Source organism: Daldinia decipiens (assembly GCF_022478715.1).
Source record: "Daldinia decipiens strain CBS 113046 unplaced genomic scaffold F4813scaffold_4, whole genome shotgun sequence".
NCBI lineage: Eukaryota > Fungi > Ascomycota > Sordariomycetes > Xylariales > Hypoxylaceae > Daldinia > Daldinia decipiens.
The window spans coordinates 628,519-654,606 of NW_026054547.1; the positions used below are offsets into that span (position 1 = coordinate 628,519).

Below are 26,088 nucleotides of genomic sequence, written 5' to 3' on the forward strand. Positions count from 1 at the left end.
TTCTTCACCAAGAATATTGACATGTTTCTGTCTGGTCTTCAGATTAGATAGATATTTGCATACGTTACCTATAGATATTTAATCAATCCTATACAACAATCAGGGTTTGTTATGTCTTCACGCGTATATAGAATAGAATATAGATCTGCAGGATGATTCTCCGACGGTTCGATCGTTATGCAGTCAAACGGCTCTATAGTCCTCAGACTTTTCCACCACTTAAATAGAATAGATCTTCTTTAAGAAATATACAGCCTTGTGGGATTCCAAGGTTACGACCGTATCCCGAAGTTCACAATTCACAATTCACAATTTACAATTTACAATTCCCAGATCCATGATCCATGATCCCAGAGAGATACCTGTGTACTTTCCTACTTTGGTAGGTAAAAGGTAGAAGGCCCGCACAGCACCTGATAGAGGCTAGACCCTGCCCTAACCCGTACCAAGATACCGTTCAAGCACCTGGCCGGATAGCGACTCCCCCATACTGAACCAGGTAAATTACAAGGTATGCAACTACCTACGTAAGCCTTATTAGTCGGCAAGGGTAACCCTCAGCTTTGGCCTTTGGCACCAAAATGCAAGTACCAAAAGCATCTAGACCTGCCAGACTTAATGCACCAAGAGAAGCCGTCACCTTAGTCGTTAATATTAGTAGTTAATCTAGAGCAATCGAAGTCTGTACCGATTCCTGTCCCCCCCAAACAGTTCTCCCCAAATCATATTGCATGCCAGCCTGCCAGCCTGCCAGCGCATCAACTCGGGAGACATTCTCACACGGCCAAACAGCTTGCAACCCTTTGCCAGGGGCGGGTCTTTTCATCTTAGAATCATCGAATGGCTCTTTCGAAAATCCTTTCGACGTCCACGGCCGGTACGCTTGCACGTCCGCCCTCCCCCCACACTTCTTCCTTGCTGCTTGTTGCTTGCTGCTACCTGCTGCTACCTCGCTACCTCACCATTGCTCATTGGCATCCAATTGCTTGTAAGCTCGAAAACCTAAGTCGCCTAGCTTAGAAAGGTTCAAGGCAAACTCCAAGGTTATTCGACAACGTAGCCTAAGACAGAGAACCCTTGTTCGGCTTGACCTACCTACGCTCTCCATTTGTCTTGTACAATATCTATCGGCGCCTGAATGTCAGGGTGATGTCCAGAAGATGCAGGAAGAGGAGGAACCCCTTGGTGCGACGTTGGCAGCCCATAGTTTTGAATCCCAGTCAAGTCTAAGTCCAACTAGACGCCAACAACAACACGGCTATTACAACCGCTACGAGCAACAACAACAACAACAACGACAGCAGCAACAATATCATGCTCGTCTAAATTCTAATCCAGCAGCATTTGACTCCTCCGACTACGACGATTACGATTACGATACAAACCTTGGTCGGAGCCCTGCGCTGCCTTCGTCGGAATTCACGTCCTATGCCTCAAGTAACTTTCAAGCCGCCCATGCGAACGCGACGAATGTCGAACCCGTGGCCGTCGTAGATCCGGTCGATTTCTATAGAACTTATCGTGGCTTCCACACGTCCGTGCCAGGCCCGGCCCACGACGAATTGATGGCGTCAACCCTGCCTACCCCAAAGCAAGATCAGAATCTTCCGTTGCGATCAAACGGAAGTAATGCGGCTCCGAGGCACCCCGCTAATTCTTCAACAAGGCCCGGTGTGAGGCCTGCTGCGCGCTCTGTATCGGCTCCCATTGACGACAAACAACCTAGTAGTACTTCGAGATCGAGAACTACAGCCAACGCTACACACGGGGGCCGTAGTGGGCATCAGCCCAGCGTGAAGGATTTGAAGAGAAGGTTCGACCAAAATGGGGCGCAGCCAAGCGGTTCTGCTGCCTCCAAGACTGTCCCGCGTGTTCCGATTAGAGAGACATCATCATCGCCCAGGTATCGTAAAGTAAGTGGTTCTTCTCCAACAACAAATGCACAACCATCATATGCGGTGTTGCGGTCTTCCGTGACGCGTGACTTGGAGTCTGGAACAGGATCGTCGGGGGCGCGAGCAACACAACGAAATAAATCGGTTCCCGAAGATCAGTTGTCTAGCAATCCACAGTCCTTTGCAAGCCGTATAGCGAAGCCTCGGGTCTCGACTGGGTCTCATACTCAGGCGTCAAAATCTCTGAACAGTCTTTCACCAATTTCGCCCAGCTTAATCCCGCAGATCCCCCAGCCTCACGGCCTTTTATTTGGGGAGATAGCACCCGGCGAGCTGGATACAGGGGCAGCAGGCTATGGTATTGAAGGTGTTCGGGCGAGACGAACTTCAGATTCAAATATCCATAATCCGAAGGGTCTGCGCCAGAGGAGCTTTTCCCACACTGATGTTGAACCGCCTTCGCCTAGTGATTGGTACCGGAGTGCAAATGGAAGTCCAGCGATTCATGACGACACCGAGACGAAAAATCCAAGGTCCGCTAAGGCCCATAGCCGGTCGCAAAGCGACGTTGCTGGAACTAGGTCGGGCCCAGCGCCGTCGCAAAAATCTCAAGCTTCGAACTCAAGACCCCACAAAGATCGGGGCCCGCCATCGACGACTTCGAGATTGCCCGTCTCAGTGCGGAAACTTAACAGCCCTTCAGGTTCTTCCAGTCCAGCATCGACACGATCGAATTCGCCGACTACGCTGAGACGCCCTGCTATCCAAGGGAAGTCTTCTAAGTCAATACCGTCCTCACGAGCAAAGACGCCCAGCAGTAGCTCTGGTTCCGCTACAAGACAACCAAACCGTTTAGGTTCCGTGACTCCAAATAACAGCACAAGACTCAACGCATATATATCAGCGCCTCCACCGAAATTATCTCCACCGCTGCGGAGCTCACGACCGCGTCAACCAGTTTCCTCCGCGACTACTGCCAGCTCAAGAATGAAAGCCGTCGAAAGAGGCCGATCACCATCGCATCACGACTCTCGAATAGGCATAAGGTTTAATGAGCCGAGCACGCGGGGACGAAAGATATCGAACGGCCCGATCGACTTCGAGTCGCGACGAGCGCAGATTAAATTGTCTTATACAAAATCTATTCGAGAGAGTGAGGCTCGGGCTGCAGCTAGAAAGGCTGCCGACGAGAAGAAACGCGAGGAGGAGGCTGAGGCTAAAGCCAAGGCCGAAGTTACAGAAAAGGCTCGGCTAGCTATTGAAGCAAAACATTTGGAGGAAAGCAGCCAAGAGGATCCAAGAAACGATAATGTTCAAAGCCCAACAGACAGCGAAATATCAGCTTCAGAGCATGCGGTGTTAACAATCGCGACAGATATCGCACAGCCTAGTTTAGGTAGCGTTACAGAAATCTCAGGGGCAGGAGTAGTCGAGAAGGATTCACCAACACTCGGTCTACCTGGAAGTTTTCCGACTGTCGAAATCATAGAGGACCAAGATGAGGATCAAGATGAAGCACCTCCTTCAGCTGTCTCAAACACAACCGAATTTGATGTCGAGCCACAAATTGATCCTCCAGTACAAGAAATTCCCGTACGGCTAGATGTTAGTAAAGTGGACAATGATAGCGATTACCCTAAACCAACATACTCGAAGACGGAGTATCGATCTCCGTTCGAAGATGAATCAACTAACGATGACCGCTTCTCGATCAATATCTCCTTGGATGCATCGACAGAGCCAATTCTACAGCCGAGAGAGCCTCCGCCAGCTACAAGCGATACTCAAAAGAACCACGATATTCCAGGTTCATATCAGGATGACGATGATGATGAATACTCTCCACGGCCACTTCCATCCGAACCGTACCATACGAAGGTCACAATAATTGGTCGTGATACAGATTTCCCGCTCCCGGAGCATGGCCTCGGCGAGCCGGCATATCCTGCCTTCCCCAGTAACCAAGATTTTAGAGAAAATAACTCTCAACTCAAACCACCCGATTTATCTCGTAAATTTTCCTATAACAGCGAGCAAGGCGGCCCAAGTGCTGGTCTGAGTGAGATTGAAGAGTTCTTCGTCGGCCCGATCATGAAGGATTCTACAGCAACCATCCCTCAAAGCTCCAGCCCCAAGATAGTGGAAGAGCATGATATCACCAGCCCGGGACAGCAAGCAACAGAAGACTCACGTTTCTCCATAGAGTCGCGAAGGACTATGGGTACGGCTCCAAGTCTCACAGTACCGAGAACATCGGATTCGATGAACAGGGCAAGCCAAACTACGGTCTGGACTGACTACTCGATCAATAGCCAGGATGCATATTCTGACTACGAGCAACGGAATCGAGATCTTCAAAATCGGGATTCAACCTATCGTGATGATGGCTCAATATCAGGATCTAGTTCTTTGTCACACCAATACCAGTACGGGCAGGATCCTAGCGAGACACCTTGCAGTTCCGAGATGCCCTGTAATGAACCTCAGGATCCAGAGCCAACGCATCGTGCCCCACACCAGCTCCCCGAATTAAACACTGGAGATGGCTTCATAGTCGACTATACTGAGCATAAAGAGAGCACCATTCCGGTAATCCCGGATCATGCTCCACCGCCACCTCCTGACGAGGGCTCATTACCCGAGTTTCCTAGGTCTGAAGCGCAGAGCGAATATTTTGATGACACGAGGCCTAATAGCTATGCGCAAGTTGGAAAGGATGACCGAAGTATATTCTCTATGGATCCTTCAAGAAGGGAAAGCGAAGATTACGATCCATCGGAATCGGGTTCACGTATGCTTTATAAAGGCTCCCTTGAAATTACCGAGGGATTTCCAACTCGCACGGTTTTGCTAGATAGCCAGCAAACCCTAGCTGAAAGCATTAATCAGGGTGGAGATGGTGTAGGACTTTCCGAGCAAGAGAGGAAACGATTATTCACCCGCCTTCAGACTATCAAAGAGCTGATTGATACGGAAGCATTTTTTACCAGGGACATGAATATTGTTGAGGAAATTTACAAAGGGACGGCCGAAGCTTGCCCTAGACTTGATGATCAAACGATTAAATTGATTTTTCGCAACACCGACGAGATAATCAAATTCCATTCTGATTTCTTAGCGGAGCTTAAGGCGGGGGTCTCCAGCATCTACACACCCAAAGGCCATCGGACCCAATTGCCAAAGGAATCCTCTACCCTTCCTGATGGTACATCTCTTTCAGTAACAACAACGACTGCTACAGGCCACTTAAACGATGACAGAGACCGGCAAACATCAATTGGACCAATCTTCATCCGGAACATGGAGAAGATGAAAGAAGTGCATGAGACTTTCCTCAAGAATAGTGATCATGCCGCGAAACGACTCATCCAGATCCAGGAGGACCCAACTGTGAAAGTGTGGTTGGACGAATGCAATGCAGTTGCGAGAGATTTGACTAAGGCGTGGAATCTAGACTCCCTCCTTATCAAGCCAATGCAAAGGATCACGAAATATCCAAATCTTCTTATTCAGATTCTCCACGAGACGCCAGCAGACCACCCGGACCGCCCATTACTTGAATCTGCTAAAGTCAATCTATATAATGCTATAGAAGAAATCAATAAAACGAAGAAGAATTTCGAATTGGTCGGGCAAATAGTTGGTAGGAAACGCAAAGACTCCGATGTCAGAGCCGGTCTAGCTAGAGCCTTTGGCAAGAGGGTCGACAAGCTGCAAACTACACACAAACCGGCGGAAGACCCAGAATATCTTAAGCTTCATGAGAGATTCGGCGACGACTACCTTCGACTGCAAGTTGTTCTAAGGGATGTTGAGTTCTATACAAGGCAGGTCACCGAATATGTCCACGAGTTCCTACAGTACTTGTCTTCGATGGAGCTTGTTATGCGGCTTCAACCGTCGCCTCACCCCGAGATCGAAAGTAAATGGGTCCGCTTCAATGTGTCTATGAGAGACATCGAGAAAGTCGCTCTGGAGGATCATGTCAGTTACATATTTCCCTCACATACCGCTATCACCTTAAGCTAACTAGACGTTCTAGCTCTCCAAAGTGAGGAAGCAAGTCATTGAACCTTTCGAGCTTGTAATCAAGTCGTACGGCAACCCGTCACTCGCTATGAAAAAGCGGGGCAAGCGTCGTATGGACTATGAGAAGTCGGTCCAACTGAAGAAGAATGGGAAGAAAGTTGATAAGCAGCTCTCTGAATGCGCCGAGCAGTACGAGGCCTTGAATGAAGCGTTAAAAAAAGAATTGCCTATGCTGTCTACGTTGACAGAAAAGGTCGGTAAGATTTGTCTAGCCAATTTCGTCAACATACAGACTCAATGGTTTGCCATCTGGAAGGAAAAGGTTAAGGTGGTACTCGAGGCCCCCGAAGTGCCAGAAATTGTCGACATCGTCTCTACATTCCAGCGCGATTATAAATTCCAAGAAGAGCAAATTAACACAATTGGTATCGTAAATCCAGCTTCTAAAGGCCGCCCCTCCCAGTCGATCAGCACCGATGAATCATTTGCACGACTTCGCCTAAGGCCTGCTGATCTTTCACCTCGCGGCCGAGGACTGTCTGTGAACAGCGGTGATACAGCTCCGACTTTGCCTACCCCTGACTTCATGAAACGTCATAGTGGCCAATTCACCATTTCGCCAACTGCTGCTTCGATCCCAAGCCCTCATCAGTACTATTACCGCGACTATTACGGGGGGGTTAATACACAAGGACGTCCAGGGTCTGGCTCGATCCATACCCCCGATTCGTCTGTAATGTCTCGTCCTATAGGACCAGTACCCGTGCGGCCTGGGACCGGTCAGAGCTATGACTCGGCCAGTGCACCAAGACAAAGTATGGAGTCGAGTGCACATACTCGAGGTTACTCTAGTTCGATGCATCCGTCGCCGCATCAGTCGGCCGAGAACCAACGTTATTCAGGCCTCTTCCAGTCTGCACTTCCCCCGTCCGACAGCCAAGAACGCCTTCCACGACCATCTCAAGCGTCATCCCGAGCTTCTTCTCGGGAGCGGCAACCCATTAACGGATACAAGGTTCTATGGCTAGCGGCTTCTCTATTTGAATTTAATATCGAAACCACCAAACACGAAGCTGGGTACCCCTATTTGACGTACCAGGCAGGAGAGGTATGTAAATTGTGACCGAGAAGTCAAAATTGTTGCTAATACAAGAATGTATAGATATTCGACGTCATAGCCGAGAAAGGCGAGTTGTGGCTTGCTAAAAACCAGGACGACCCCAACAACCTAGTTGGCTGGCTATGGTCCAAACATTTTGCTAAGCTGGCAGATGATTAGGCCTCCTAACCTCTTTATATCCGAATATCCCGGCGCTTTGGTTGAACCTCGGTCATACTACTTTTGGCAACATCACAAATGCGAAATTCTTTATTATTTAGGCCGACCCGAATCTTGTTAGAAACGGCGCCATACAAGCCTTTTAGAGCAGGCTTGTCATTTCATGCTTTTTTATGTGTAACAAAACTCGGGCAACTATCTGGTAGTAAAGCGCCCTTCTAGCAAGGCGCGGATGAGCGTGGCGTTTCTTCATTTTGGTTTGGCATTATCTAAGGTACGACGCGATGGGATACGATATTATTCAAAGTACAGAAAGGGACAAAGAAAGGGATCTCAGCAATGAAAATGGCGAAAAAATATCGTGGTTTTCTAGGCCTTATCATCGTCTTTGGGGATACCTAGACCCTAAAGTCTACATCAGATCATATACCCCTTCGTTCCACGGCGGCGAGCCTGGTGGCCTCCGCTATGGGCCTCTCTTAGGTATTTGTACTTTCTTGCTACTTAGAAATGGGGATCCTGCGGTGGATGGGACGTGGGTTATCGTGGTGATTTGAGAGCCGGGCGGTGATATCAAAACTGAGCTTTTTTGTGCGGGACCCGTGGAAGTTATAATAAAATTTGTAACAAATCCAAAATACCGTCCATTTAAATTGTACTATTATTTCACAATGCGTGATTAACTGCAAGAATATCGCAAGTACCTAATGTCACAACCCATCAAACGGAGGTAATTATCTCCTATAAACTTATGATCCTCCATTTATGTAACCAGACACCCAACCAGATACCCCTTTTCTTTTTAATCTGCCTACCTCTTACACTAGTTCCGTGTGTTCTATGTGGATCGCCACAGGTATGTTGCAGCGTCGAAGCTGTCGGAAGGATGTATTATTCCAATCCGTTCACGTAGACAACGATGTGAGGGTTTAATTCGTAGTTATGTGACTCGATGGGGATGTAAGGGTAATATAAGTTATGGAAGCTAGACCGTTCTTCTCTTCTCTTCTCTATTCTTCGCCCCCTCGTATCCTATTACTCGTCTGGTTGACCAGTTGTTTGCGTATTCCATGCGAAGAGTGTAAATCTGTTTGCTTACTGCGCCGCCACGACGCAGTCCACATATAACGCTATATCGTCCAGCCCAATGGGACGGCCTCCTTTGCCGAAGAGGTTCCACAGAGTTGGGAAAACTAATTGAAAAATGTGCGGTCGTACATCGTACGTCGTGCAACCCTTTAGCCATTGCGACTCAATGTGCCTGACGTACCAAGCAGGCGGTGTTGGCATATCCGACCCTTCGGGCACTGTGTATCGCGCGACGGGGCAGGTTAATTCTGGCTCAGTCAAAGCTCCGCGACCCCTTCGCGCGGTATACTACCTGCATAGGTATATACTACCTGTATATATACCTGTATATACTACATTATCTCCTGCTCCTTCAGCCAGATATGGCTGCCGGAGAAAAGCCCGAGTTCTGCAGACGTGCATATGTAACTCTTCCTTCTTGCACATAATATACACCTACCGTGGTATATATTTATATATAATATACGCCCGGGTTTTATATGCGTCAGCCTTGCCGCCGCCGCTGACTATAGGATCGACCGCCGGCACGGCGGAAGCTGGTCAGGATTGTTACAGCTCAGATTGCCGAGCCCACCTTGTTTCGCCTTACTACATGTAGGTCTGTATAGGTAGACCGGACATTTAGACGCACATACATGCGTACCTAGGTATACGTACGTAGCGGGGAAATGTACACGCGACTGGTCAGTCAGATCATCCAGGCCGATCCTGGTCCGGGTCATGGCCACGATTTGTCGGGATGCGACTTTTCGTGCGTGGACGACTCCGTAGCTCAAGTAGGACTAGAGAGAGCAGAGCAGAGTATGTACATAGAGCAGAGGCCAGGACTCTGGCGGTTGTGCCAAGGCGCGAAAGCTCCCCTTGCAGACGGATCAGTTCCCGTGTAAGTCTAGACTAGGGCCAGCAGGGCAGTCTAGCACGGGGGGCTAGCATCTAGTGTATAGGTAGGTAGTTATATGTAGGCCAGCATGCGCTGGAGCTGCGTGCGGACGCCGGGCGCCGGGCATTTTTCCTCATTCTAGGACGGGAGTATGCGTTGTCAACAACTTGGTCGTCAATTTAACCAGTGTCAGGTGAGATGGCCGAGAGATGGCGATCGCAGTCCTATCCCTTTGCTCGATCTAGACATGCGGGAGAGGGGAAATGGCAGTGTGCTACTAGGCTAGTTGGCTACCTATACTATATAGGTAGGGGATTTAGTAGTGTTGTATGTAGGCTAGCTGGCTAGGTGGTTTGTTGGAGCTGGGGTCGTGATGGATTACCGCAATTGGGTTCGGTATGTGATTGTTGGACCGTTTATACATATGTCTACAAGCGACTTACTTAGTTCGTTTTCGGCCCTACCGGTGTAACAGAGAACCAGACATTTGGAATAGACGAGTGGTAAGCGCTTTGCTCCACGAGCGAGATGGGGGGATTGGGGATGGGAGGCAGAGGGGAAGCAGGGGAGGGAAAGGGAAAGGGAAAGGGAATGAGAATGGGAATGAGAATGAGAATGAGAATGAGAATGAGAATGAGAATGAGAAAAAAAAATAGGAAAAAAAGGGCATTTCCTTAACAATCGAATTCCTATGTAGGAGAGTTGTCTCCTGCTTGCATATGAATGTGGATATGGATGTCTATATTCCTACATGGGTATACTACGTATGCGTATACGAATAACTACATGTTATACATATCTACCTAGAGATATAGGTTCAGGTAGCTACAGAATTAAGACTAAAGAATATTATAGATCATATACCTATAGTACATACATACCCTAACCCTCAAGGTTTAAATCCAACGGCACGGCACGACCGAGCATTTTCATGGGCAGTCGATCATCACAGTACAGCGCTTGGCGCCGAAAGGTAACCTAAAGTCAGCCGCGGTAGCACCTTGGGTTCATACCTGACTCGTGAACGACAGATCTCCGCGGACTGACAGATAAACGACGGTACGTATATACATTAGGTATGCGTTAAAGCCGATCTTAACGCACATGGTTTGTATATATGACGAATCTCATCGACAGTAGTGATGATGAGTAAGAACATGTTGAGTGTTGGTTTCTCCATTTTGCTGGCAAGATAAGACGAGGATCCTTCAGTGTCTAGTGCGCTGTAGATGGACACTAGGCCGGGCCGTCCGCCTGCTAAATCCTTCAGTCCTATTCGATTAGTGTAGGGGACGGGAGCATGGACGGGGGGGCATTATGTAGACGCTAAAGAAAGGGTAAAAGAGGACGCCAACGTGGTGAGAGCTTGGTGCGCACAAGGACCCCAGCGTCATGGTGCAGGGCGGGAAATAGTGGAGAGATAAAGAAACGAAACGAGACGAGGCCGATCAAATCGTAGGGGGGTTCAAAAATTCGACAGCAGATACATACATGTTTCTTGGGGCCTGATCTCCACCTGTTTGCCAATCACGGATCGTGACCTCAATATGTTCGGGGCTGGTTCGGGATGCAATGCGATGCTACATATAGTCGAGGAGGAAAGTAACCTTGGGACAGGTAGGTGAAGCAATCTAAGGTCGTGTAGGAATGTAGGTATAAGTATATGTGTACGAGCATAAGTGGTATATCCAAATATCCAATAGAACTCTAGAACTCTAGGTTAAGAGAGTATCCGTGTAAGTCGATATCCTTTCTGCCTTGCCCGCATGTGATGACGACCTCTCGCAGTCAGGTAACGGTAACAGTAACAGTGACAGAAGATGTTACATATTCATCGAAGAGGGTCGATTTATGAGAAGCGAGAAACAAAACGAACCAAAGAAAAAAACTGACAGACGACAAGGACCCCAGAATGTGGCACTCGGCAGACAAGGCCCGAGATAGCATGGTGACATGGACGCAACGGTGGGATGCTTAGGGGTGCTCGGGGAGCCGATCTGGAGCCCCGTGCTCAAGAGGTAACCCTTGCCCTTGACTATCCGCGGCTTCAAAGGAGGAGGGTGATCCAGCCCCCAGGTTCTTCTCACGTCAACGAGTAAGTCAGGGTTCCAAAAGGTCGGGCAGCCTCGAGGTAGCGCTGCTAATAACAATAAGCCGATGTCACTAACGCCGATGACCAGATATTAACGCGTCAAAAAGAGAGGGGAGAAGAGGTGAGAACCCGCGTATGATGGCACACTGCATGGATATGTAGGCATGTAGGCATGTAGGCATGTAGGCATGTAGGCATGTAGGCATGGTATGTAGTATGCATGCGGGGTTCAAGCGAACCAAGAGAGGGGACCTTTCTTCTTCTTTACTATTATTAAGTAGGAGTGCTACATGGATCGATCTGGTAAGCCGAATCTGAAAGTAAGGATGAGAGAGACATGGGCTACGGACTGGACGAAGAAATCCTAACAAAATAAAGAGAGGACTACTGGATGCAACGTAGCGTCACGATATTTCTTCCACCGCCCCCGGTCTTTGCATGTCTATAGCAAGGAACTGAGTTGATGAAGATTATGTTATTTTATTTATTATGTTTGTGTATAATGGTCCCGTCGTATGCGTTTGACACAATGTAGAAGAAGGCCGAAGAGGAAAGTCTGTCTATCCTATACTCTCGGGCTTCACAATGGTTGACGCCCAATCTATAATACAAAAAAGAGATCTAATAATATATAAACCAATAATCTAATTGTCTAGAGTTCGAATAGACCCGTTACATCTTGCAGCTCTACCATCCAGTATAAGCAGTGAGACAGACTATCGAAGACATGCATTCAAGGATACCTACCTACCTAGTTATATCATGTATAGCTACTACCTATTACCTACCTATGTATACGCTATATAATTTAAGGCCGGTCTGCCAAGCGTCTAAGCGTATACACAAGCATTTATGCTCTAATATAAGTCAGCGCTTAGAGAGCAATGCTGAAATATTGTTAAGACGGGAATGCTAACCTGATAATATCCTTAATATTCTTATTATACCATTGGCACATGTAACGCGGGATTCATGTTTACGCACATCATCTGCAGCCACGAGTCATGTCTACTTAGTTGTCGTTCGATCAGTCGTCTCTTGTTCCATACCGGCGGAGCGAGAGACGCAGAGCCAGTACGATTGTATATATATCTCGGGTTCGTGCCAGGAATAGGCAAGTACATGTAAAGAGTAAGACAGGAGAAAATAAGAATAAAAGGTAAGGTAAAAGGGCAGTTTAACCTTGAAAGGGGATAACGTTCAACTACATCATCAGCCCCGAATATACGGCATCCAATCACCCCGCAGCAGCTTTTCCTATTGCCGCGCCCTCGGCACTTATAAGTCTTTATCGACAAATATGTATAGGTACGTGCCTTATATATGTAGTGCATAGGTATGTACCTAGAAAATAGAAATGTTGGTCTACCTATTCTGTACCGTTTTTTATACTTTTGAATTTTATACTTTTATATATATGCACCTCTTAATTTGACATAGACTTAGCCTTAAACTGTCGCATAGTGACGCTCAACAAGTGTCACGATTCCAAAGCCGTCTAGACCTACGTCCGTACATGAATTTTACAAGCCTAACCCGTGTAATTACTTACCTCGGTAGCTACCTAACGGTACATAACTATGGTACCTTAAATATGTACATTCAAGCTGGCCTACCCTTGTCCTGACCGTTCAAAACTTCCGATGCATACCTTCCTGGGGTCGCTAGGTCGTAGCACATTAGCATGGGTTAGCCGCCCTGCCGCCATGTCCACTAGTCTTTTATAGGTATCAATCACATCACAGTGCTAAAGATAAAATATATATATACTTGGTATGTATTTTCTCTTAAGTGCATGTACAATACTTACCTACATTATGCTACCTAGTAGTCTACCTAGGTACTTAGATCTTCCTCCCACAGTCCACGGTTGACCACCCCCCACTATCACTTTCTCCCCACCACCCCCCAAAGCTGGGCAAACAGGGACGAGCTATGTAGTGTATGTACAAGCTGCACATAGCACCTGGACACTTTGACATTCTGACACTTTGACATTCTGACACTTTGACATTCTGACACTTTGACATTCTAACACTGTAATGGGAAATTATTGTACGATACAGGTGTAGGTACCTACCTGTTAAAGACCCTTGCCTCTCCAATCGGCTGGTGGCGCTTCTACTTTAATAAGGTTTGCGCCTCTCCAAATCCCCCCAGTTGATCACAGCAGGTGTCCCTTAAGAGCTTGGGCGGGACTGTCTTACATACCTAGTTTTATTTTATTTTATTTTATTTTCTCCAACCACGTTTCTCCATATTCGACGGTCAAAAAAAATAATCATCCCACCTTATTTCTACCGCATAGTAAACAAACTTTGACAGCATAAACCGTCCGATCTACATATCTACATACCTACCAGGTAACTTTTCTCGCCCCGCGAAGGTCTTGTCTCGTTCCATTGGAAAGGTAAACTAATAAAGCTGTGGGTTTCCCGCTAGGTCCCACCGCCGAGATACCCTTGATCGCATGAACCTAAGCAAGCTTAGCTAGCATCTTTACCGCTGCTCCCTGTACATTAACCTGCCTACCTATATACATAGTGCTCACGTCCTTATTAGAGGACAAACACTCCACCCTCTATACGTTTTTCGAGTACGGCTTAATTCCACCTTTAAGCTTGCCATTTCATCTCGACCCTAACCGACTAACTCAACCACCCTCCTTTCATCCCACCATACTCTTACAGACCTTACGTCCGCAGCTTCATAGGCGTAAGAGCACTACCGAAGTCGACAGAGAGAGCGTTGCATAGAGTTTGAGGATAATTTGCGTAGTAGCTAAGGGGGAGCAAGAGATCGGGACAACATGAGTTCAGGATATCCGGCTCCGCCTGTTCACCACTCGCAGGCTTATGCGCCCGAGATGTCAGGCCCTTCCGCACACCATCCGGGCTATGCCCAGCTTCCTCCCCCATTGTCTTTCAGCTACCAGCAGGATCCCATAACCAACCCTCACCGTGCAAACATGCCTCCGCCGCGAACGAACATGGCCCCGCCCAACATGCCTGGTCCCAGAGATCGTGCTGGCGAGCTCGGCACGGCAGAGAACGGCGTCACCAGTTCTGGTCCTAATCCACTTTCTTCCAAGCCTGGTCCCGAAGAAAAAGACAAACCGGCTCCCCAGCCAATTGAGGGCACCGACGCGACTAGGAAATATAGGTAACATCAACTCTTAACAATAGCCTCTGGAGCTTGTTAATTCTAGTGCTTTGGGAACTAATGAGTGATACAGACTTGAGGTGGTTCAACAACCTCTAAGGGCGAGAATGTGCGGTTTTGGTGACAAGGTGGGCGCGTTTTGCCTTCACCGTTTGTCTGTGCCAATTAGACGCTAATATCAACCAGGACCGACGGCCTATTACCCCCCCGCCCTGCATCAGACTAGTAGTGATGGATAAGACTACGGGCAAAGAAGTAGATTGCAAGTGTGTGGAGCGCGGCCTTGTCATTCTTTAGATTAGAACTAACCTTGGGCCAGCGAGGTTGAACATCAACATTATGTCTTACACGTGGATCTCTGGTCTGAAAATGGAGACAAGGAGGTCAACCTTGTCAAGCATTCTCAGCAGTCGCCGTCGATTTCATCCACGCAAGCTTCATCTTTCCGAGAAGTGATCGAGGGAAGCCAGGCGGGAGGTTATGGATACCAGTCCATTGTGCCGTCAAACCGCGAATACGCACAACAACCTAGCCCTGCTTACCCACACCCGATGCCTCCTTACCAGCCAGACCCGTATGGCCAAGGTAGAAAGACCCCGTTTATGCTCATCTGATTTTTTCCATGTCTTACACATTGTCTAGGATACGGTTATCCCCCACAAGCCCAATCATATGGCTATCCCGGTGGCGGTTACCGAAATGACATGGTACCAGGCGTGCCTCAATTACCCTCGCAGCCCATGTTCGGACCCCGGTTCTCCCAGGATATGTCGGGACATCAGATGACACACAACCGTCTAATGGGACCTCAATCACCAAACGGCATGTACACGAGAAATCTCATCGGTAGCCTCGCTGCAAGCGCTTCGCGTCTCACCGATCCTACAGATAAGATTGGAATTTGGTTTATTTTACAGGATTTAAGTGTCCGGACAGAAGGGTGGTTTAGGTAAGGCGCCAAGCGTAAGCCACTCACCACATACCACACGCTTACATGATGATATAATATAGATTACGATTTTCCTTCATCAACCTACGACGGCCAGATGCGATAACTAATGGCGGTAGCGATGCCGAACTCCTAAATAGAGGCAGGGCTCCAGTCCTTGCGCAGGTCTTCAGCGAGAAGTTCCAAGTATATTCAGCAAAGAAATTTCCAGGTGTCTGCGAAAGTACTGCTCTCAGCAAGTGCTTCGCTGTGCAGGGTGTTAAGATCCCGATCAGAAAAGACGGCCAGGATGGAAAGGGGAGCAAAGGCCGAGGATCAGATGACGAAGATGAAAACTAAAATAAATTACCTTCGGTAATTTTTTTTTTCGGGTACGGACGGTGTCGGCTCTTTTGGAGAATACGGGCATGTCATTACCCGGTGACATCAAGTTCAGAATAGGAAAAGCTACCTCGCCACGATGTGCTCATCACGACATGTGCGCTCATATCATTTAACAAAACAGGTATGTGGCGGAATGGATCTTGGATTACAAGGTGCAGAATAGAGAGAGGCCCATTTGATGCCGGCAAAAGACGAGGTTCAGGCGACTAAAGGGGCAAATTTAAAATCAGCCAGCTCGGCCTTAGCATTACCTACCTGAGATTAACTAGGTTTTTGACGTTTTACGTTTGCAAACCGATGGTTCGGTTTTGCAATATACCCGCCATAGTACAGGTCAGATATGAAAGCGATGAATTATAAAATATGTATGCGTCATTGGCTGCTTGGGATTTCCGGTAGCTTTCCGCGCGCGACGAAAGCAAATACCTTATTCCTGTCTCTGGTACCTTTTATGATTTACATGATAACGAACGTATATTGACTGATGAGGCTGGTTATCGCCGATTAATTAATCACAGGCCTTTAAGTCGATGCTCGAAGCTCATTCGTATGCTATTCATAAGTCCGACGAGCAGGTCTGCTAAAGACGGCACAGTGATATTCACATGCAGGGTGTGTCCAATGAAGTCGCGTTGGATGCCGCGTGGATATATGTGTTATATATATTGACAGCCCCGACAATTTGGTATGCTACAGAAATGTGGTGTAACTTTATCTTTAAATTCTTGGGATGACATGACAGGTGTGTGTGTGTGTGTGTCCATGTGTGTGTGTGTTGCGCCACCGAACCGCTTTTTGGCTTTTGGCTTGGATAGAAGAAACGGACAAGGTAACGTTCGATGAGATAAGACCGAAAGAAAATATTCCGACTTTTAGGGGGGGGGGTTCTCGATGTATGATTCAGAATGAAACGTAGAACGGAAGTACTATGCAACCCAACCGACATTGGACACGGACGTTTGTAAGTTGAGGCAAGCAAGTACGAAATACGAAGAACGAAGATGCGAGGTCGGACTGAGGTATACAAACACCTAATGTAACTGCCCTATACTGTATATATATAGGTACATATGTACATATATATGTACATATATACGTGCTTTCCCGTGCTATTAACAAGGACTTCGTCCTACTTATATACATATGTTAGGTAATCTCTTCAAGCACATATAAGACAACAGGATTGTCCCAGTTATTTTATAATCCTCGCTCATACATCCACGTTGCTACCGCTTTTGTTGAAGATGACAATATCGATATGTAGATCGGTAGAGCAATGCGCCAACCAATCAATCCACTGGCTACCTGCTAGCTCGCTTGGATCATACAATCGTACATTATCAGATTGATTGATTGATGGATGGATGGATCGATCTAAGCTCAGCCGCGATGAAGAAACTTGATCTGATAGGTACCTACATATGGGGAAGAGGGCAGACGGGAACCGCGTATCTCCGGTAAGGCGAGATGGCTTAGTGTAGGTAGATTCGAGCTAACCTAGCAGATTGGCAGATCTTGCTGGTTGGACGGATAAGATGTGTGTAGATAGGCCGCCTCGTCGAGAACGAACCCATCTGATGTGATAGGTAAGGCTGGTGTTTGGATCTTTTTCTGGGCTGGTTTGCTTGGATGGGCGTAGGTAGCTAACCTAGGTATGTATGTTTAGGTTAGGAACATTGAAGTATCTGAAGAGGTCCATGTTACCGTCAATACCTTATGTAGGTCATATACCTAAGACAATCCGAGTTTAGGTTAGGAACATGTATATTAGGTACCTAAGGTACCTGGCACTGGAAAAGTCACTTCGTGCACGTAGCTCGGTAGGTGCTAAATCCCGACTATTACAGAAGCCAAGAGGTCGAGACGACAACGGCACACCACCGCTAGCATTAGGGTGTAATGCCTAAGACATTGATCTTAGCGACTTGCGTGCTAGCTAGGTACCTACAATACATACCTCTTTACATGTAGGTAGTAGGTAGGTAGCTAAAAGGTAGGTAGGTACCTAATGTATTTGGATCACCCGCCGTTTCTATTACGTCTTAATTACCTCATTCCGTTGGCCGGTTTTGGGCGGTGGGGACCCGGGCGAACTCTGCTTTGGCATTCGGGCGGCGCGAGTGATGTAACGATTTTTTTTGTTGGTCTTGGTCGTGCCTTTCGACTTGTATGTGAGGGTCTTTCTTTTATTCCGCGTCTAGTGTAGGCGGGAAAATCTTTTTTTTTTTTTTATAGTCTTGTGATTGAAAAGTAGGTACGCCCGAATGTGTTATACATATTGAAGGTAGGCAGTTATAATATTTTATTTATAGGGCTGTGCTCGTGATGCTGTAACAAGGAACCTTACATGTCTTTGGTATTTTGTAGGTCCAAGTCAATCGCACAAAACTGTACCGAGGTGATCGTCTGTTGCCTAGCCAAATTGCGCAATTCCTAAGAACTTAGCCGCTTCTCTTTGTTCTGAGCCTTGTCTTCATTGTTGTTGCATTTGCCCTCGACGGTTCAAGCTACTGGGCTATTCCAATACGATTACATACACCATCTTCGTAACCTTTATACTCCCCGCGCTCTTATAGCTATAACGATCCCCTCCATTCAAAGCTTTTAGGACTCTCGGACAGACACTGTGAGAAGATGACGGGACAAATGACTTCGACCGGCCGAGGCGGCGCTGGCAACATCGCCGACGTCTCCAAATCCCCTAAGATCCAGCCGACTGACCTCGAGACTCCGATTCTAAAAACATCCGTTGTTACTACCGGCCGTGGTGGCTCCGGCAACATGGCGCCGAATAAGGATCCCGTCGAGACGCGAGCACGCCAGGACGTCGGACCGTAAGTTCAGCACCTTTGTTCTAGAAACCTCGCCGAGGGCAAAATAAGGGAACAAAGCAATCGATAGACGGAAAACTAACATAGTTCATCTCCAGTATCGAGCGACTCCCGAGCCAAGGCCCAACCCACGTTGGGCGCGGAGGAGCAGCCAACGTCGTGAGGCTGAACAGCGAGGAGGCCGAGGTCTCAAAGACGAGCCTTGATGGTTCGGCTGCTGCCGGCGCCGAGGACCACCACCACGGCGGCAAGGGCCATGCCAGCGGAGCTAATGGGTTGGCGGCTAAGGCCAAGGAGTTCTTCAAGAAGGTTTAGGCTGCCTTGAGAAGAAAGGCGAAGAAAAAGGGGTCTCGAAAGGAAAATCCTCGAGACAGAGACGAGCGGGTCGATGGGATTGAATTGCAGGCTGAGGAGTAGGCGTATTTTCACGTTGTGCGTTTCGTTTCGTTCTGCTTTGCTTTCTTATTCCGATATACCACGACGATGGTGCCGGTGTGGGCGAGCATGGAGTTAGGGGCTGTCTTTTTATATTTTTTATGTTAAGAATAAAAGGAGGACGGGTGGATGGTGGGCTATGAGAATGGAAACCGGTTGTGGTATTAAGGGAGAATGAGAACGAGAACGAGAACGTTGGCAATCACGCAGCATCGGGGGTCACGATGATACCAAAGGCTTACTTACAAGCTAACCTAGGTAACTAGGTGTAATAGTTATGAGTTCTTCTCCGTACGGAACGCTGTATCCCACGAGTGTTGCACGGTGACAATATTATGTTGGGTGTTATTGTGCTTAATATAATATAATATAATATAATATAATATAATATAATATAATAAACAGGTAAATACCTAGCTGCAAATGGACATGTCCGGAGTTTGGCTTACGTCTTGTCTTACTACTCCCGATATGTAGATCTTGTTGGGTCATTCTCTTCCGTCTTACTCTCCTAGTATCGAATCAGCTTATAGCTAGAGCATGAAGATGAGGCTCTTATATACCGGTGTAACATATAGCTGATGAGGCTTTTTAGCATACTGTGCATTAGCTGCCATGCAGGACTTCCCGAATACGACAGTTCTATGATCATGGCAGTGGTTTGCGGCAATTCTTTTTGGGTGGTACATGTCAGCAACTAGATAAGTTGTCGGGTCGAGAGCCTTTCTGGAATATCAGATGACTTAGAGCCTCTTTATAAATACCTAGGTATACATGGTGGGGGTAGCCTTGGAGGTTTACCTATATTCTTTGGGGAGCATGTATATTCGAGAAGTGAGGAGTGGGGGTTTTGATGATCTAATATTAAAACGCTTGACGGTGCCGATACTGATCACAATAAATGTAGAGGTTACGCGGCAGTAAAATGAATTGAAGTTAGAATGTGGTATTGAGAAATACTATAGGTACCTATTTATTTAACTATAGCATCATAACTCCGGCACGAAACCCGTTCCGACCGCGGAATCTTTCATGAGTCACGACGAAACCCGCGATGCCGGGGGACAGCGCCGATAAATATCAAAGTCCGGTGGCCGTCTCGATATGAGCCGGCAAGTCCTACCCCGGTTCTATACTACTTAAATTATTCCCCCCCCACTTACTCTCCAATTCGTTTTCTTCACTCCTCCATCAATACGGTATCCAAAACAAGTAGGTACCTACATAAGCTAAGGAATACAAACACGCAAGGAAACAGAACGAGCAGAGAATTAGAAAGGGAAAAACTCGGCGAGATGTCTGTAGACACATCTGTGACCGTGGCCGTGACCGTGTACACGCAGCCTCCGGAAGACCTAATCAACCTCTTGCAAACGCACCACCGCCCATATGCACTACCACTGCTCCGGCGTCTGCGTTTCACACGCTCCCCGGGAGGTATCACGAAGCACACGCACATCCTCTTCGCCTCGGCACCGGGCCTAGAGCCCCGCGGCCACACCCAAGACACCCCCTTCGCAGCCGCATACCTAGACCTCTCGCGCGGCCCCGAGACCGAGATCTGGCTATACTCATCACTAGAGCGACGCCCCGGCCCCGGCCCCGGCCTCGCCACCCTCGCGTCCGCAGCCTCCAGCGCTGACGCGTTAGCGACAGAGTGCGCGTACTACATCCTGCGCGAGGCCAAGACCATCCGCGAGGCGTTCTACGCGCCTGGGACGGAGCACGCCGCGGTGCAGCGGCTAGACGGGCTGGACCTGCATCCGGCTGAGATACTCGCCGGGACGCTGAGCGAGACCACCAGGCTGGCGTTGCTGAACCGCGGTGTCGTGTTTAGCTACGTGGCCGTGTTCGACAAGTGGATGTTTACCCTGGGCGGGCTGCCCGAGGTGCCGAGCCCGCTTGTCGAGGGGATGGAGTGGAGGGCGGTTGCGAGGGAGGATATCCCGCTTATGCTGTCGCGGACGAACATCCAGCGGAAAGAGTATGTTTCCCCCTTTTTTTTCGTTTTGGCTAACTACCTACCTATGTACGCCTTTACTAGGTAGGCAGGTAGGTATGGTTGTGGATTCGAATTAGAGAGTTGACGAGAGAGATATATCTACAGGAGAACTATTGTACTACTTCCTAGCATGGCCGTCTACCAAAGCGACGGCACGCCTATCGCATGGGTCCTGCTAGGACCCGATTCTTCGCTGAGCAACCTGCATTGCGAAGAGGAGTGGCGCGGTAAAGGGTTTGCTAAGGCGGCTGCTGTTAAGATTCTGCGCGAGCGCTTGAAGGAATATGATGACGATGAGCATTGCTGGGCGGATGTCGCCCCGGATAACCCAAAGAGCCAAAGGGTCTGCAAGAGTTTGGGCGGAAAGGTAGCATGGTCAATCTCATGGTAAGTGAAGCCTTGACACTAATTTATTTACTTTTATGATGCATAGTGTTCTAACAGTAATTAGGAGCGGAATAGACCTGGATAGAAGCTTTCCAGATCAATAGGTAACCTTTTCTCTCCCCCTCCCTCTTTAGAGCATTTAGATACGCCGGCTCGTAAAGTAGATTCGAGAGAGCTGCGTTAACTACTAGTCAATCGCTGGATTTCCTGTAGATAGAACTTTAGATCTTCCGGGTTCACCAACGGTGTGATGCCGTGACCAAGATTGGCAATCCAGCCCTTCTTGCCGCCTCCAAAACCTGTAACCATTTCTTCTACCGTCTCAGATATGGATGCTTTTGTCCCGTACAACACTCCCGGGTCCGCATTCCCCTGAAAGACGATCCGCCTGTTTCCCCGGATCTTGACGGCCTCGGCCGGGTCGATCTGCCAATCTAAACCTACGACGTCGTAGCCTAGATTGCAAACCGAGTCTAATGCAAAATTGGCTCCCTTAGGAAATACAATCATAGGCACACGCTTTAATCCCAGCTCTGCCAGCCTCTTCGGTAAATTCTCCGAGATGTAAGCTAGGTAAGGCTCACTGAACTTCTTGAATGTCGAGGGTGAGAGCTCTCCTGCCCATGAGTCGAAGACTTGAACCAATTGAGCGCCTGCTTTAACCTGTAGAGCCAGGTATTCTACACAGACCTCTGCTATCTTCTGAAGTAAGGCTTTAGATTCTTCGGGGTGTCGGTAGATCCATTTCTTGCTCTCGATGAACAGCTTCGTACCACCTCCTTCGACCATATAGCAAAAGAGAGTCCAGGGAGCACCGCAGAAGCCAATTAGCGGCACACGGCCTTTTAACTTCTTCCTCGTTAAGGTTATCGCCTTATATACGTAATCTAGCTCGACCGCGACATCGACATTCTTGTTGAGGACCTTGGAGTATTGGCCATCGTCGGGCGACCTCAACGGATCCGGGAAGTGCGGTCCCTTCTTATCCACCATCTCGACGATCATTCCCAGGGCCTGCGGTACGACGAGGATATCGGAGAAGATGATTGAGGCGTCTAGCAGGCCGGCGAACCGCTCGATGGGCTGCAGAGTCAGGGTTGAGGCGACCTCGGGGTCTCGGCAACATTCGAAGAAGTCACGTTTGCCCTTGGCTTCGTGGTATTCGGGTAGATACCGACCAGCTGACGAGGCCATCAGCAATTGAGCGCACTTATATTCGAGCTGACTATGTGTATATACCTTGACGCATGATCCATATTGGTGCGCGTTCTACATCCTCACCTGCGTTATGCAACAACTCGGGTTAGTATGCTTTGGTGGAATGGTGGTGAAGATTGGGATAATGCACACCTCTTGCTGTCCTTAGGATCAGATCATTAGTTAACGGCGCAAAATCGGGAGCCATTATTAGTGAGGAATGCGTTTGGAATATAATTGGAAGGAAAGAAAGAAAGAAAGAATTATGTCTTGGAGGAAATATTGAGGTAATGTGAAGGTCGCCCGTCCCTCCCCGTCTTCATTTGACCCCACGCAGCCCACGGTTTGCTAGCTCCAATGCTGCTCCAATGGTGGGATGTGCCCCTGTAAGTGTCTTATGTAAGGAGTCCACTATACATTATCAGGTACAGAATGCTCATAGTGGGGACGAGAAGCTAGAGCTGAACCAATAAGCTTCTTCTAATTGTTTTCCAAGCACCAACTTTCGACCTCAATTCTTTCACAAGCTTTCATAATTTGATGCTCATGTAGCCTCGTTGACACCCAATCGCGCCAACCGGGTGTATTATAACCGTTAGCGGAAATATCGATTAATACCCGTTTATTTGAAATAACTTGGCTAGATCTATCAAATTTACTCATGATTGAAAGGGGGATTTGTACATCTTATCCTCCTCTATCTCCTCCCCTTCGCTCATGTCTCTCGCCTTGGCTTCGCAATGTCGTCGAGCCGCCAACCGTCACATAGGTCCGCAAAACGATAGCATTTGGATCCCGGAGGCCCTTCTCGCCGCTGCATTTGGTCGTTACTGTGCGAAGTCAAGGATAATCGCTCGTCATGGCTCCTCTGTTCCCGGTCCGATGGAGAATCGAAGGCGTATGGGGAAAAGACACATGATAGAACTGAATCCAGGTAACTTACGCTCTGCCTCGCCGCCATGGGGGCTTGAGAATTTGGCAGACCTAACACAATGGCGTTGGAAACCGCCATCACCGCCTCGTTCGCGACTTCAACGACACCGAGACGAGAGCGCGCAGGAACGGACCTTAGCACGAGCCATGCTGAACTGGTTTGCTGAACCTTCCCATGATGACATTATGCCAAAAGAATGGGTTGCAGAAAAATCGTTGCCAAACATTACTTGGGGCGCCCAGACTACGCCGACGCAAGTCATCGATACCGGGCTAAATCTCATCTTTCGGGATTTAGAATCCGAGGCAACGGCGGCGACAAGGCCAAAATTTCCAGAATTCTGCCGTAATTGGGAAAATTACCTTGCCGGCGGCTTCTATTCTGGCGATGTTATCTGCGCCGTATTGGATGGCATCCAACAGGGGATTAATACACCACGAGCAGGCACTGGGAAACCTTTGGAACGGGTCTCTGATCGAATTAAGCTAGATCTCCTCGACGCCACTGTTTCAGGTCTTTCTAGCCGCCGAGTACAAGAGCATAGCTCTCTAGACGCCTTTTTTTGGTGCGACTTATTACAAAGAATTTCAGAGTTGCGGATTAATAGCGTACGCGTTCTTACAAAAGCCATGGGTAGTATACCGGAAGATTACTTAAACGACATATCAACAGGCGTTCTAGCAAATTTGCGTACCTACTTGATTGCCTCAAGCCGTACCTGGAAGCGTTCGGCTGTCATCCGGCAAACTAATAAAATAGCCGAGCCCTTAAGGAGACTTAACCTAGCCAATAATCTCCATATATTAGAAAGCGGCACTCAGTATGTGTTGATGCATAGGGAATCGACAGACGTGTATTTCCCTCGAATGCGTATGGGATGGCTACATCTTCTAGCCCGGTTACCAAGCGTAGATGGCCGTTACCTTATACAGGCAGCTTGTATTCTTGAAGCTGGCAAAGACACAAAGCCTATTTCGGGGAGAGAAATTTGCGAAATGTATCTGGTCAGGTGTCGTTCTTCGCTTAAGCATCAAGCAGACATGTATAATGTGTTCCAGGGAACTCGAAAAAAAGACTCGACGTACTACGGCTACCTCGGCATGGCACTATGGAAGACAGGCCAATTTGACCTTGCGAGGGGCCTTTGCGAGTTCCTCAATCAACTCGGCCGAGAGCAAGATATTATGAACTTCGCGAAAGGGATGCGGATCCTTGCCAAGAGCGCGGCAACCCCCTTAGCTAATATTGCTATTGGGATGGGCAATCCAGTCCTAGCCATAGAAATCTTAAGTCTCTATAGAGAAAGTAGAGCAGGAGGCAAAAGAAAGACCGACAGTAAGAATTTCTGGGACACTAACTTATCTACCGAGACCTTGAAAGTTTTGATAGGAAATCAGCCATCCAGTCATAACAAAGTTATAAGTTCTCTGCGGGTAAAGCAGCTACTGGAAGAGCAAAGGCAAAGGCAAAGTCAAAGACCTGTCAAGTTCACCACGAGACGGAAGCTCCTAAAAGCAACCAAGGCAGCAAACAAAGTAGCAATGGCATATGCTATCTCACAAAATATCTCGCCTAGGCAATCTTTTGCTTTTATTTCACGGTGTATCACCTACTTCCAAAGTAGACGCGGCACAGTAATACCGACGATAGCCCTACGGGCACTACTCCACAATATCACAAGGGACCTTGCAGAAGGGAATCCGGGAAGGGTTACCCGGTTGCGGTGGTTTTTGTCGTTATTAGACAAGCATGTCGGCCGCGATAAGATGATGAAGATTGGATTGGCTATGAAGCAATGGAGAGAAATTAATGCCCGGCATCGCCGTAGCAATAACGGATGAGGCGCCGGCCGAAGCTGGGGTGGCTTGAAAAAAGCAAACAAAGCATGATTCCGGCTGTCTAGTGAACCGCTAGACGATGGCCGAATATGATATACAAAACTACGACTGTTGGGTATTATGCTCGCGGTGTATCGACACACGCCGGGGTATGTGATCTGCATATATGGTCAATATATGGAAAATAGAAAGAATACCTGTACGACAAGCAGAATGTCGTGCGAACTACGTAATACATTGCAGTATCGACTGATTCTACCTGGGTTCGCTTGCTAAAACGTGAGGAGAGGAGGGTGGTGATTGGTATCTATGACGGCCTAAAGTTTCTGTTAGAAAGAGTTGAGCTTGTTATTACATTACTATCGGTTACACGGCAGCTAGGATGTCTTGAGCAACACAAGCATTAACGGACTTGGGCGTCAGCCTCTTACCACTAAGGTAGATACCTTGAACACCTAGTTAGGCTAGTAACCAATATTCTCGATATGGTAAGGGGCTGAGAGAGTTATAAGAGTGGGTATAGTTACATAGCGCCTTATACTATGTAGTTAATTGTATTATGTATAGTTAACTAGACTTATTCGACTCTTCGCCCCCAATAAGTTATCTATCACCATGTAGGTATCGTTCGAGGACCGCGTCGGCGGCGCCGAGCGAGGCTGGATAATTCAACGCATAGTAGGTTAGTCAATATGCGACAGACCA

The 26,088-nt window shown here is 48.0% G+C and overlaps 7 protein-coding genes across 7 annotated transcripts; 6 read left to right on the forward strand and 1 right to left on the reverse strand.

Moving 5' to 3' along the window:
- The first annotated feature begins 1,076 nt into the window (after nt 1-1,076).
- Nucleotides 1,077-7,345, forward strand: F4813DRAFT_224152 (uncharacterized protein). Its single transcript, XM_049239837.1, has 3 exons — nt 1,077-5,879; nt 5,938-7,032; nt 7,087-7,345. Exons 1-3 carry the CDS (start codon nt 1,161-1,163, stop codon nt 7,201-7,203), a joined length of 5,931 nt encoding a protein of 1,976 aa, XP_049103261.1. The 5' UTR covers nt 1,077-1,160; the 3' UTR covers nt 7,204-7,345.
- Nucleotides 7,346-8,262: 917 nt separating this feature from the next.
- On the forward strand, nt 8,263-9,220 carry F4813DRAFT_224148 (uncharacterized protein). The gene has a single exon (XM_049239836.1). It carries the CDS (start codon nt 8,408-8,410, stop codon nt 8,888-8,890), a length of 483 nt encoding a protein of 160 aa, XP_049103262.1. The 5' UTR covers nt 8,263-8,407; the 3' UTR covers nt 8,891-9,220.
- A 4,400-nt stretch (nt 9,221-13,620) lies between these two features.
- On the forward strand, nt 13,621-16,037 carry F4813DRAFT_224570 (uncharacterized protein). The gene is made up of 8 exons (XM_049239840.1): nt 13,621-13,627; nt 13,707-13,778; nt 13,827-14,426; nt 14,500-14,554; nt 14,613-14,692; nt 14,746-15,011; nt 15,069-15,375; nt 15,438-16,037. Exons 3-8 carry the CDS (start codon nt 14,074-14,076, stop codon nt 15,712-15,714), a joined length of 1,338 nt encoding a protein of 445 aa, XP_049103263.1. The 5' UTR covers nt 13,621-13,627; nt 13,707-13,778; nt 13,827-14,073; the 3' UTR covers nt 15,715-16,037.
- Nucleotides 16,038-18,179: 2,142 nt separating this feature from the next.
- Nucleotides 18,180-19,386, forward strand: F4813DRAFT_224245 (uncharacterized protein). Its single transcript, XM_049239838.1, has 2 exons — nt 18,180-18,593; nt 18,689-19,386. The coding sequence occupies exons 1-2, from the start codon at nt 18,394-18,396 to the stop codon at nt 18,903-18,905; spliced, it is 417 nt and encodes a 138-aa protein (XP_049103264.1). The 5' UTR covers nt 18,180-18,393; the 3' UTR covers nt 18,906-19,386.
- A 934-nt stretch (nt 19,387-20,320) lies between these two features.
- Nucleotides 20,321-21,518, forward strand: F4813DRAFT_385833 (uncharacterized protein; the record flags this gene model as incomplete). Its single annotated transcript, XM_049246312.1, has 3 exons — nt 20,321-21,009; nt 21,157-21,414; nt 21,479-21,518. The coding sequence occupies 3 exons, from the start codon at nt 20,321-20,323 to the stop codon at nt 21,516-21,518; spliced, it is 987 nt and encodes a 328-aa protein (XP_049103265.1).
- Nucleotides 21,334-23,098, reverse strand: F4813DRAFT_224779 (uroporphyrinogen decarboxylase). The gene is made up of 3 exons (XM_049239842.1): nt 22,765-23,098; nt 22,654-22,695; nt 21,334-22,595 (listed from the first exon to the last, which is right to left on the reverse strand). Exons 1-3 carry the CDS (start codon nt 22,817-22,819, stop codon nt 21,595-21,597), a joined length of 1,098 nt encoding a protein of 365 aa, XP_049103266.1. The 5' UTR covers nt 22,820-23,098; the 3' UTR covers nt 21,334-21,594.
- F4813DRAFT_224767 (uncharacterized protein) lies at nt 22,914-25,938 on the forward strand. The gene is made up of 2 exons (XM_049239841.1): nt 22,914-22,997; nt 23,108-25,938. The coding sequence occupies exon 2, from the start codon at nt 23,329-23,331 to the stop codon at nt 25,384-25,386; it is 2,058 nt and encodes a 685-aa protein (XP_049103267.1). The 5' UTR covers nt 22,914-22,997; nt 23,108-23,328; the 3' UTR covers nt 25,387-25,938.
- Nucleotides 25,939-26,088: the final 150 nt, after the last annotated feature.